This window comes from Mus caroli, unplaced genomic scaffold, assembly GCF_978045245.1.
Source record: "Mus caroli unplaced genomic scaffold, Mus_caroli_1 scaffold_11, whole genome shotgun sequence".
In the NCBI taxonomy this organism is placed as follows: domain Eukaryota; kingdom Metazoa; phylum Chordata; class Mammalia; order Rodentia; family Muridae; genus Mus; species Mus caroli.
The window spans coordinates 99,691,639-99,704,464 of record NW_028227266.1 but is presented as its reverse complement, the minus strand read 5'-3'; the positions used below and the strand labels follow the sequence as shown (position 1 = coordinate 99,704,464).

General features: G+C 38.5%; 1 protein-coding gene across 7 annotated transcripts in view; it reads right to left on the bottom strand.

Annotated features, from left to right (window-relative positions):
* Stag1 (STAG1 cohesin complex component) overlaps window positions 1–12,826 on the bottom strand; it is a 321,639-nt gene that overhangs the window by 23,640 nt on the left and 285,173 nt on the right. For all 7 annotated transcript variants that reach the window (XM_021171587.2, XM_021171588.3, XM_085827945.1 and 4 more), the window contains 3 exons: window positions 6,853–6,945; window positions 4,962–5,136; window positions 3,240–3,379 (listed from right to left, as the gene is read on the bottom strand). In XM_021171587.2, coding sequence (XP_021027246.1) covers window positions 3,240–3,379; window positions 4,962–5,136; window positions 6,853–6,945 — 408 coding nt within the window. The remainder of the gene's footprint in view (window positions 1–3,239; window positions 3,380–4,961; window positions 5,137–6,852; window positions 6,946–12,826) is intronic.

Sequence of the window (12,826 nt, the reverse complement as noted above, 5' to 3'; positions counted from 1 at the left end):
CGGGTCTCAGTGGAAGAAGATCCCCTCAGATCTGCTGCAAGTTGATGTTATGGGTGGTGGTGCTACCCTAGGCCCAGGGCGGGGTCTTCTTCTCTCAGGAGAAGAGGGGCTGGTAATGGGGAAGAGGGATATGTTAGGGTGGGATTGGGAGGAGAGAAGGGGGCAGGACCGTGATTGGGATGTAAAGTGAATAAATAAATAAACTAATAAAAAAAGATTATGAAGTTACTAATAAATTGAAAGTAAAAAAGCTAAAATTTCTAGGAGACAGTGGTACATAAAACATTCTCTTATCCTTTGTTATGTTTTATGTTTTTTTAGCTTTTTATTTTTCCTTGTGATGAGATACTGAACTTGCTTGGTGTATTAACTAGGTTGCTCTTGAGCTCATTAAAGTGATTCTCCTGACCACCTTTTTTGTTCCATCTCCTTATCCTTCATAACAGGCTGGAAGCCACATTATTTGAAAGGTTACAAGCTATTACTAGGTATGATGGTTCACACCTGTAACACCATCACTCAAGTCTGAGGCAGGTGAATTACTCAGGCATTTAAAGTCAGTATATGTGGTGTATCTGCCCATGCCAGTTTGGGGGTACAATGAGACGGTGTCAAAAAAATTGAAGAGGGCTCAGAGCCGACAAGTCTTGGGATCTACATGGTGGAAGAAGTATAGATTCCTATAAACTGTCCTCTGACTTCCACAAAGATGCTAAGCTATATAAGAATTAACACTCACATACACACACAGGCAAAACAAACAAAAAGAAAGAGTTAAAAGTGTTATTAAAAAAAATAAAAGAGTAAATAAAGGCCGGGTGAGGCCTTTAATTCCAGCACTTGGGAGTCAGAGACAGGCAGACTTCTGAGTTTGAGGCCAGCACATTCTATAGTGCTAGTTCCAGAATAGCAGGAGTCATTCAGAAAAACAAAACAAACAAAAAGTAAAATAAAATACTACAAATTGAGGGCTAATGATGCAGCTCAGCAGTATACCACTTGTCTACCAATGTGTGAGACCCCAGTCCACCACACCCACAGGAATGTATCCACATGGGTGGATTGGATTAGAGCAATACATCTAAGTTCTTATGTTTGGTATTTTGTATCTCTAGCACATTAAGGTAGCTGAGATTACAAATCTTTTGTTTTACTTTGATCAAGTACAGAGGTGGTGGCAAGGCAACATAGGCACATATTCAGAGGCACAAATTGCTATTAAAATAATCAAGAGAGGTAGATCCTATAAAAAGTTGAGGAGTAAAAAATGCCATGGCTGAGGAAAAATTTGAATATATAAGGTTCACTGTTGAGAACCAATACACCATGGGGAAGGGGAACTAGGAGAAAAAAAACAAAGCAACATATTTTATGCATCTCTATTTCCCTCTATTTCAGCAACCAGAAGGCAGAGTCTCTGAGTTCCAGTCCAGACAGGGCTTAGGAAAGTGAGACCTTACCCAAACTAAAAACAAAAGCACACAAATAAAAGTATATGTCCCTACAGCAGAAAATCTATTTTTAAAAACAACATGTAAAGTACCAAGTATCATTATGTAAATTGTAGCACTTTAATACATACTTTCCTCTTCCTTCCTTCTCCCATGAGGCTTCTTTTTAGTTACATGCCTTACACCTGCACTCAGTATCCCATTTATACAAAAACTAGAAGCAAGGGTCAGCAGCATATGAGAGAACAGGTAGGTATTGTTTATCTGAGCCAAGGACAACAGATTTAGTATAATTACTGGATCAACCCATTCTTCTGAAGTTTTCATTTTTCATCATACCTGAGTAGAATCCCACTGTATGTATGTGTCACTTGTTCATCACCCACTCACCAGCTGACAGTCATCTAGGCTGCTTCCATTCCCTTGCAATTGTGAAGAGAGCAGCAAGTAACATGGATGAACAAGTGTCTCTGTGGCAGTACAGAGAATGCTCAGACAGATGTCCAGGAATGCTACAGCTGGGCCAAATGATAGTTCTATTTTTAACTTTGAAAAACCTCTACACATATTTTCATAATGGACACACCAGGTCACACTTGATCAGCTATGAGTATAATGTGGGTTCCATTTCCTCCACATCCTTGCAAGGGCGTGTCATTTGTTTGCTTGAGGATCGTGCTCTGATTTAGGGTGAGCTGGAATCTCATAGTTGTTTTGATTCACATACTTGATGGCTAGGGATGCCAAATACTTAAAAAATATTTATTTTTGATTTGTGTTTCTTCTTTTGAGAACGATTTACTTAACAGTTTTATTTGTAGGATGACAGTTTTGATACTTGGTACTGACTGTTTTGTAGAAAGTAACGCCTCGTTAAATAGGTAATTGGCTTTTTTTTTTTAATTCTATAGGCTGTCTTTTCACTCTAGTGACCATTCACTATACCCAAGCTTGTTAATGTCAAGTTCTTACCCACTTGCTAATTTGAGCAATTTCCTCTCCTACTTGATTCCTACCCAGAAAAGTTCTTGTTAGTGTCTATATCTTAAAATGTTTTCATTTATCATTCTCAAAGTTTGGATTTTAAATTAAGGTTTTTTTTTTTTTTGGTGCAGGATGAGAGACATGGATCTAAATTCATTCCCCCCCCCCCCCCCCCGCCGGAGAGCACACCTAAATTCAAAAGTGTTTTAAAGTTACAAGTTTTGTTAAAGTCTCTTTTTCTCTGGTAGTGCTGGGATGGAACTTAGGACCCACACATGACAGGCACATATGAGGCCACTGAGTCTCATAAAAGTTAGCCATATCTTCAATGCACAAAAAGATTCATATTTGGATTGGTATTACAGTTATCTGCCATATATCCAAACTGGAATCAGATGATATAAAAACATAGTAAAGACACAAGTGGAACAAAAGAAACAGGTAACATTCTGAATGTGGGAAAAAGAAAATTCTCCCTCTGACTGCAAAACAAGGCATGCACACTGGGAAGTGCTGCCGCCGCCTTGCTATCCCTTTTGGCCATACCATTAACAAGTTCCGAGCACTTATTGTACAGGATCAAGAAATGAAGCTTATAGAAAAGAGAGAGGGCAGCAAAGTGTAAGGACTCATACAGTATGGATTAATTAATACTCAGATTGATAAAGAACTTAAGTACATTTACCAGAGAGAGACTTCATCACAAATTACCCACCATACACTGGTGAAAGCTATTTCAGTTATTTGTTCATCTTAATTATCTATTTCTCTACCATACAGAAAGGACAAAATATGAAACAATACCTTCATGTAGTGTTTAAAGATGTCTGCAGCTGCATGCATGTCAACAATATCATAAATGATAAGTTTGCTGAAGGCAGCAAGCAGGTTCCTCCTTTTATGTAAGGCTTCAATTTTATTAGCTTCATCTTCTTCATCACCCTCTAGAATAGAAAATGAGATAGTTGTGAAGTTAGTCTGTTTCTGCAGAGGATGTGTACAACTGAAAACTAGCTGAATATTAATTCTGGTTTATTTAATCTATTTATCTAGCTAGCTGTACCGAGGATCAAATTCTGGTGCTTTTCACATGCAAGGTAATTAATTGCTCTGTCTATGAGCTGCAACCCTAGCCAATTTAGTTTATAATGGATGAAAATATTAAGCTTATTACTTCAGAATAAACATCAGGAAGTAAGACTCCTACCTTCTAGCAGTGCTAAGACATTGCTTCTCTTATATTTTCATCATAACATACTATCCTAAAACATTTTATCCTAAAATGCTGCCTTTTCTAATTTCTGCCTTTCTTATATGCTAATATATTCCCCCCCCCGAGGAGAAATTTAGGAGGTTTAGACAAAGAGCGTTTTGTTTGTTCATGTTTTAGAAGAGAAATGGAAATATAGCAGGTGGTGGCACACACCTTTAATCCCAACACTGAGGAAGCCGAGGCAGGTGGATAGTTATGAGTTCAAGGTCAGCCTGGACTGCAGAGCAAGATTAAAAACAGGCTTCATTTTTGGTGCTTGTCCTATATTTGATTATATAATCGGTCAAAAATTAGATATAAACACATTAATGTTTCTTTATTTACATATATGTATTTGTCTATGTGAGCATATGGCACATGCCCTGACATGGGTGCCAGAACTGACCTTTGGGTTCTGTAGAAGAGCAGCAAGTGTTCTTAAACACTGAGCTCTCTGTCTCCAGACTCAAACAAAATGTACTTTCATTTTTACTTAATTAAAACAATTTATTTTGCCAGGCTTAGTGAGTTCCAATTCAAGCACTTGGGAGGCAGAGGCAAGTGGATCTCTGTGAGTTTAAGGTCAGCCCGACCTACAAATCGAGTCCAGCATAACCTGGATTCTGTTACACAGAGAAACCCTTTCCCAAAAGCCCAACAACCCAAAAGAACACCCTCTCCCAAATTTATTTTACTTTATGTGTATGAGTGTTTTGCCTGCATATATATGTGGGCCATGTGCTTGTCTGGTGTCCAAGGAGATCAGAAGGGGTCTTCAAATTCCCTAGAACTAAAATTGCTGACAGTTGTAAGCTCCCCTGTGGGTTATAGGAATTGAACCCATGTCCCTCTGGGAGAGCAGCAGGTTTCTTAAACCCTGAGCTATCTTCAGCCTCCACTGAAATGTACTTTTAAAAGTTTGTAAAAACATAACAAACAGTGTCTTCCCCACACTGGCTTATCTATTTGTAATTCTAAAAATGCTATCTAGAGATGATAGTATATGTGTGTACTGACATTTTCACATTTTGGCCCATGTTATTTGGGAGTAGTCTTTTTCTTCACATAGAACTCACTGTGGAGCCCAGGCAGTGCTGAATTGACAATTAGCACAGGGTATTGGCATGCACTACTATCACATCCAGCTTATTTCTTAAATCTTTTTATCCAACTTATTTTAAGAACAGATAAATCTCTGTAAATTTTAGAATTAGATTTACCCTACGCCCTACTGCTGTCTTTTAAGGTTGACAAGGTGAAAGAGTCGTAAGTACCCATGCTTTGGTTTTCCTCATCTTGGTCAATGAAAACATGATCCATCACAAAACTGAGGAGTTCAGACTGAAGTCCAGTATCTGGATTAAACACCAAAGGTTGAAGGCCCTCTCTGCCACCTGTCATTAATTGGTGGCTAAAAATCATTAAAAGATCACAGAGCAGCATGAAAGCCTGCAATTCAAGAAGAATTCATTAGCAGAAGAGCACACAAATATAGGATTATCTACTGATAGGTTAAAACAGGAATATATACAAATCTAGGATTATCTACTGATAGGTTAAACCAGGAATATATACAAGCCCAAGTAATGGGAAGCATAAGAATTTAAGTTCCAGCTTTTCATACTTATTAACCTAATGAAATTATTTTTTTCTAATTAAACATTGAAGACATCATTTTCTAATTGTATTTTTACTAAAGAACAGCAGACTGAGAGATTTTGGCTTGAGTTTAAAAAAAGTTAAGTTCACCTCCTGTAATATAGGATTAATTAACAGATGATATTAGAAATCAACTGTACACTACTTAATCAAGTAATCAGCATGACTTAACAAATTATAATGTAGTACTCAAAATTTAAGCTACTATTTAGATTTAAAAACTAATATAAAATGTTTTAGAAATAGGTTTAAAATTAGATTCAGACCATATATTAAGATGCTCAAGGAAAGCTATTTATAAAGGTGGATATGGTTCAAGAGAATCCAGGAGAGTATTTTTAAACCCAGACTACTTTGAATATAAAACAAATCAGAGCAGAGACGTAAGATTTTGGTTTAACTGGCCATGGCTAGGTCCTTTAGGCAGGAATTCATGGTGGGCCGTGGAGAGTTATATTACTTATAACTGCCGTGAAGAGACTTGTGGCAGTTTATTTTAAGAAAAGACTGTAAAGGACAAATATTCTTTAATTTGACTTATTTTCTAAGCCCAATATAAAAGTAAAAAATTAGATAAAAAGTTTCATTTTGTTTTAAAGTATTCTTTAATAGGAAAGCATAATTAAGTAATTTATAAAATTTTATAATGGAAAAAACTTCAATTTTATGAGCCTCTCTTTAGGAAGAGTCTGTTCTTACAAGGATTTCCTCACCTGAATGTCCACGTCTATACTACTACCCAAGTATACAGATTCAAGAGTCTACTGCTCTGAAAGAGCTGGTCATTTAATATTTTATATGTCAAAGCCAGTAGCCTTTTTCCATAGCTTCACAATATCCACGTGTGTACTTTATGGTGGTCAGGGGACCAGCTACTTGGGAGGAGTGATATGAACATATTTTAGCTATATGGGCTGAAGTACTCACATGTGCATATATGCATATACAAACACACACACACACATATATATACATATATATATACATATATGAATAAAGCTCTTTCTGGTATTAGGAGCTGAAGATGATAAGTCAATGCAAGTTATAGGTCAGCTCACTAGACTCTCACTATTTTAGCACAGAATTCTTAGGAATCGAGAATTCTAAGTTTGAATTTAAGCCTTCTAGATGACAACAGTACAAGTGTCAGGTATAAGAACAGAATAAATAAAATATCTAGACATCAAAACTCTAGATTGTGGTGCTGGAGAGATAGCTCAGTGGTTAAGAGCACTGACTGCTCTTCCGAAGGTCCTGAGTTCAAATCCCAGCAACCATGTGGTGGCTCACAACCATCTGTAATGAAATCTGATGCTTTCTTCTGGGGTGTCTGAAGACAGCTACAGTATACTTACATATAATAAATACATCTTTAAAAAACAAAACAAAACAAAAACTCTAGGTTGTATATATGCTACTATTGAAAAATTATATATCCTAGCGTCCCTAAATTCATTTGGGTTGTTAATAGTCAATACAGCGCAATATTAAGTAAAAATTTTTTACCTGTTCCTTAACTGGAGTATTAACATTAGATAGGCACTGTTGGCAAACAGCCAGAAAAGACTTCACTGTTTTCCTCAATACCAACAAATCCTCCTGTAAAACACATTCAAACATGCAAACGTGAATAACCACATCCCAGAAAACTGATCCAAGAAACAATAGACAGAAAATAGTCCAACTTGTTTATTATAAAGGAAACCACAGAATTAAACTCATTATTGGGAACCAATTAGTCCAGTTATTTCCTATTTATTGAACATAATAGAAAGGGTAGAGAACCTAACATTACTATACATCCAGTCATAGTTAATAATGAAATGCGTGAGGTGAATATTCAGATTTCTTTTTATAAATGTAGATTTATCTATGCGGATCTTAAAATTGTTAGCTCTATAACACACAATGTAGCAATGTAGCAGTAAGGTGATGTAATGTGAGACTAAAGAAATGGCTCTGTGGTTAAGAGCAAGTACTGCTTTCCAAGGACCAAGGGACAGCTCCCAGCACCCATACTGCACAGCTCACAGCTACAACTACCCGTCCCAGCTCCAGGAGGTCCAACGCCTTCCCAGGCACTTGCTCTCACATGCACACATCTACCAGGCATACATGCAAACATGTAATTGGAATAGTAATTAAACATTCAAAATGATGAAGTGCAGCAGCAAACAGAAAAGATAGTAACAAGTCAGCAAGAAATATGTTTCCTATTTTCAATGTAGTGAGGGAGGAGTATGTGACTTAATTGTAAGCTTGGAGATAAACATGATTTCTCATTAGACAAGTCTGATACTAGTGCACACATGGTAATATTGAAAAGTATGAAGATAAATGTTATCTTCTTCTTGTTTTTAAGGTATTTTTCTGTTTGGTTGGTGTGTGTGAATGTGTGTACATGCCAAGGCAGAGAACAATTTGCAGAAGTCAGATTTTACTTCCACGCTGTGTGTTCCAAGGCTGAACTCAGATCATTGGGCTCTGCATCAAGTACCCTTCACCTTCAGGACCCCTCTTCTTTCTCTTAAGGCAGGGTCTTCTTATGTAGCCCTGCAGCCCTGGCTGTTCTGGAACTCACCACCTAGACCAGGATGGCTGAGAACTCATAGTGAGCTGACTGCCTCTGCCTCCTGAGTGGGATTTAAAGACATTTGTTACCAAACTTGGCTTCTCCTTTAAAATAAATTCACTCCCCACTTTCTTTGGTACTAGAGACTGAACTTTGAGCTTTGAAAAGAAAAGGAAATTTATCCAGCACCCAGGGGATAAAGCCCTGTTAATAAGAAGCCAACAGGGAAAACTCTGCAAAGTTGTCTGCTAAAGTGGCTCCTCCAAAACCAGTGTCCAGGGTAAAAAGGTCTTTGCAAAGAAACAAGAAGGCACGCAAAGGGAAAAGCTGGCGCTGGCAAGCATGAGAACAGCTCTGCAGAAAATGAAGATGCCAAAACAAACCAGGAACAGATAGCTAAAGATGCCAAGTGAAGTGTGTTCATTTTAAATAATTGCTTACTGTTTAAAATACTATTTTTTAATCAAGGTTTATAAAATTGCTGATAGTCTCTTCTCTAAGACAGCAATGATAGGCTCCTGTCTACAAGCACAACATGGCATCAGTAAAGTGTCAGGGTTTGGTGCCCACTCATGGGATGGATCCCAAGTTGGGCCAGTCACTGGGTGATCTTTCCTTCAATCTCTGCTCCATTTTTGTCCCTGCATTTCTTTTAGACAGGAAATATTCTGTATCAAAATTTTTGAAGGTAGGTTGGTGATCCCATCCCTCTACTGTCTGTCTACTGGAGGCCCTGTCTATCTACTGGAGGCGGTTTACTCAGGTTTCATCTCTGCACTGTTGGGTAGTTTGGCTAAGGTCATCACCAAGGAGTCCTGGGAGTCTCTCACATTCCAGGGCTTTGGGGCTTTCTAGAGGTTCCTCCCTCCCCACCACCCACAGTTGCTTATTTCCATTCACTCTCCTGGGCCTCTGGGATTCTTTCCTGTCTCCCCCCACCCCCATACATGATCCTGATCCCTACTTCCCCTCCCTCTCTTTGTCTCCCGTGATTATTTTGTTCCCTTTTTTAAGTGGGACTGAAGCATTCAGACAGGAGCCTAGCATGGCTGTCCTCTGAGAGGCTCTACCAGCAGCTGACTGAGACAGATGCAGATACAGCCAGACTGAGGTTGGAGACCTCTATGGAAGAGCTAAGGGAAGGATTAAAGGAGCTGAAGGGGATGGCAACCCCATAGGAAGACCAACAGTATCAACTAACCTGGACCCTTGGGAGCTCCCAGAGACTAAGCCCACCAATCAATGAGCATATATTGCTGGTCTGGGGCACATATGTAACAGTGGACTGTTTTCTCTGGCCTCCATGGGAGAGGATTGACTAATCCTGTAGAGACTTGAGGAGACTTCAGGGAAGGGGGATGTGGGAGGGAGGTAAATGGGGGAGGGGGAAGCACCCTTTAAAGGACCTATCATGACCTCACTCCAGAAGATCCAACATTTGCATCCAACCAATGGACAGAAGCAGCTGACTCCTGTTGTTTAAGGAGAGAAGCTGAAGAGAAGGGCAATTCTGTAGGAAGACCAATAGTCTCAATTAATCTGGACCCCTGAGATCTCTAAAACACTGGACTACCAAACAGACAGCATACACCAGCTGATAGGAGGCCCCCAACATACATACAGTAGAGGACTGCCAGGTCTGTGTTCATTCAGAGATGATGCACCCAACCCTCAAGAGACTGGAGGCTCCAGGGAAATTAGAGGCCAGGTGGGGTGGGGGTGGGGAATAAAATATGGAGTGTTAAAAAAAAAATCTCTGCACTTTGTAAAGTGAAATGACATTTTTGTGTGTGATAATGAGTTGATTAATATTAGTCTGTATTCCATAAGCACCACCTTTAAGCTACTCACTGAAAGGACAAGGCATAATTCATTTTAGGCCTTTAGAAACCTTTCTTCCTTATAGTTTTGAACAATATTCTAAATACTTATCCTTATCCCTACAGATAAATGCAGTGCAACAGGTGGAGAAATCCACAACTGGTCAAAATGCACAGAATAAATGAGAGAATGGGGTACCCAACTGATACATTTGTGATGAAACCCTTACATCTATCACTCAGGGAAAATCATGGAAGAAGGGGAGGAAAGAATATAAGAGCCAAAAGCACAGGGTCTCTGCTGTCAAGATGTCTTCTTTATTTATTGTTACATGTCATACATATGTATATATGCACATATGTATATAACATTGAGGTTTTTTAGCCTTTCTTGTTTGTACATATGCCCAAACTCATCACTCAGGATTGAACAAGTTGTTCTAGGGTTCATCAGTGGAAGAAAGTGATTCTCCTTCTCTCCATCTCGTCTCTCTAGGGACCATGTAGAATTTCTCTTGTCTGCTTTAGCATGTGAACTGGTGGTGGCATTATACTGGTCTTGTTCAAGCAGCCACTGCTGAAAGTTCCTGGGCGCATCGTCTCTGTCATTAGATCTTATCTAATAATCTCTGTTATTAGATCTTATCTAATAACCAGACTTTTTCTTCCAATTCCACGGAGTGGGAAGCTAATGTTTGGGTTGAGTGCCAATGATGAAATGAAGCATGTTTATGTAATAAAGTTTCCAAAGTAACTCAAAAGGACAGGCTTCAAGGAGCTTCTAGAAAGATAAACACTGTATCTTGGAGATCAGAGTTTCTCTGGTGTTCATCTGTATCCTGTGTATTGTTGTTACTATATATCACAGGGTGTGCTCGCTATGTAACATATAGAATGCAAGGAGTGATTATGGGAAACCAGATGTGGTTTAAATGAGAATGGCCCCCATAGGCTAATATATTTGAATGCTAAGTCTCTAGTTAATAGAACTGTTTTGGAAAGCTTAGATGCCCTGTTGGAGAAGTATGTCACTGGGGGCAGGCTTGGAGGCATCCTTTCAAGTGACTCTCTCTCCCGCTTCCTCCCTCCCTCTCTTTCTCTCTCTGCCTCATGGTTGTGTTTCAAGATGTGAGCTCTCAGCTATTATTCCAGCACCATGCCTGCCTTTCTGCTGCCCTGCTCCCTGCTATGATAGTTATGGATTCTAACCCTCTAAAACTCTAAGCCTCCAATTATTTTCATAAGTTATGAAAACTACCTCAAACTATCTCAGTCATGGAATGCTATCCCAGAAATAGAAAAAAAAAAAAAAAAGAAACAAAAACAAAAACAAAAACTAAGATACCAGATTCACAGCAGTTTAATCAGTGTGGGTTAAAAAATCTGGAGCTGACAACAGAAGTAAGCCCTCAATTTACAGCATCCATTTCCAGGTAGTATCAGAACTGATACTATCAGCTGATGTGCACTAAAGAAACAAAATTTCTGGAAGGGTTTTTCCTTTTCTATTCCTCCCACTTCTGGGTCTCAGAAATACATAGGAGAAACACAATTTGTTTTTCTTCTTCCTCAATATTCTTACATTTGGTGGTAGTAATGGAATAGCCTTGACTCATGAACATATGAAGTTTAGGAAAAAAATATGAAAAAGTAGATAGAAGATGAGGAACATTTGGTTAGATGACTACATATTTACTCATGTCATGATCAAAACTTCATTTGTGTAACAAATGGCTATTAAATATAACTGCTGTCAATTGAACTCAAAGATGGGACAGACCCAGCTTCCTAGATCATTCATTAGGTACATATAGCAATGCAAAATAAGAACTAAACATAATAACTTGGTCATTACCTTTAAAATCCAAAATAAAAGTAAAAAGGAAGTGTACTTGGTTTGCATCAAGGACCTGATGCTGGATGGACCATACTTAGATGTCAACTTGTCTCAGCTCAGGCCAATGATATCAAATCCTTTTCCTTTTTCACAAAGGGGAAAATTATTGCAGTATAATACCTGCAATAACCCATGATTACCAAGAAAGTACTCAATGTTAGTTAGGAGAAGGCATAACAAAGAAACAGAGACCTGTGGGATTCAGTGTGGAGGAACTACTTTATTTTGAAGACCAGAATAACTACGTTCCTGAGGAGCTCTTATTAGAATACACCTTGATAATACTCATCAGGATCAGTATGTCTGGTTTTAAATGCTGTTGAGTGGAAGGCTAAGCATGGATTATTAGCTTATGAAGCAGCAATCACAAATAACTGTGCTCTACCTAAACACACAAAATAGTATTCCCAAAGCAATGGTAAAACAGATAAAAGCCATTGTCAAGTCTGTTTTCTCTGAGAAGCATAACTGTACAACTACCAATATACCAATATAGGAAGGTGGATAGTTTAAACTTAGGGGCTGGCAAGATGGCTCATCAGGCACTAGTTACTGCCTGTGGTGCAAGCCTAATGATCTGAGTTCAATCCCTGGAGCCCACACAACGTGGAAGGAGAGAGCCACCATTTGTGGCCTCACATATTCACACTTGTCATGTACATGCAATCATAATAAGTTCTAAAAACTTTAAACTTAAAAATAATTAAGGGATGAGGATTAAAGGCATGAGCTTGCTGGCTTCTGTTACTACCTAAAAGCTAATGCATCTATGACCCAGGAACCCTAACTTGCCTATTGTTGTTCCAAAAGACACCTGGACTTTTCCTGTACTATAAAAAGATGTAGGAAGCTAAAAGAATCAGATAGACAGGAAAATGTATTGATTGTTAGGACCAAAACGAGAGACTTAAAATACACAAATTATCTCAATTAAGATGGAGGCACGAATTTACCACACTGTACCTCAATCCTGTACTAGCCACTGGGCATGCTTATACTGCAGATAATTCATCTTCTATTATGGCAGACAAAAACGATGACAAGAGCTGAGATTTAAAATCAACAAATTGATATGTACTATTAACTAAAATACCAATTGCTAACTGAAATAAATCAATCTAGCTGTCTCAGAAATTTTACAAGCAGTTAATATCTTTCTTATCCTCTATGTTAGAAAACTGGAGCTTAAGA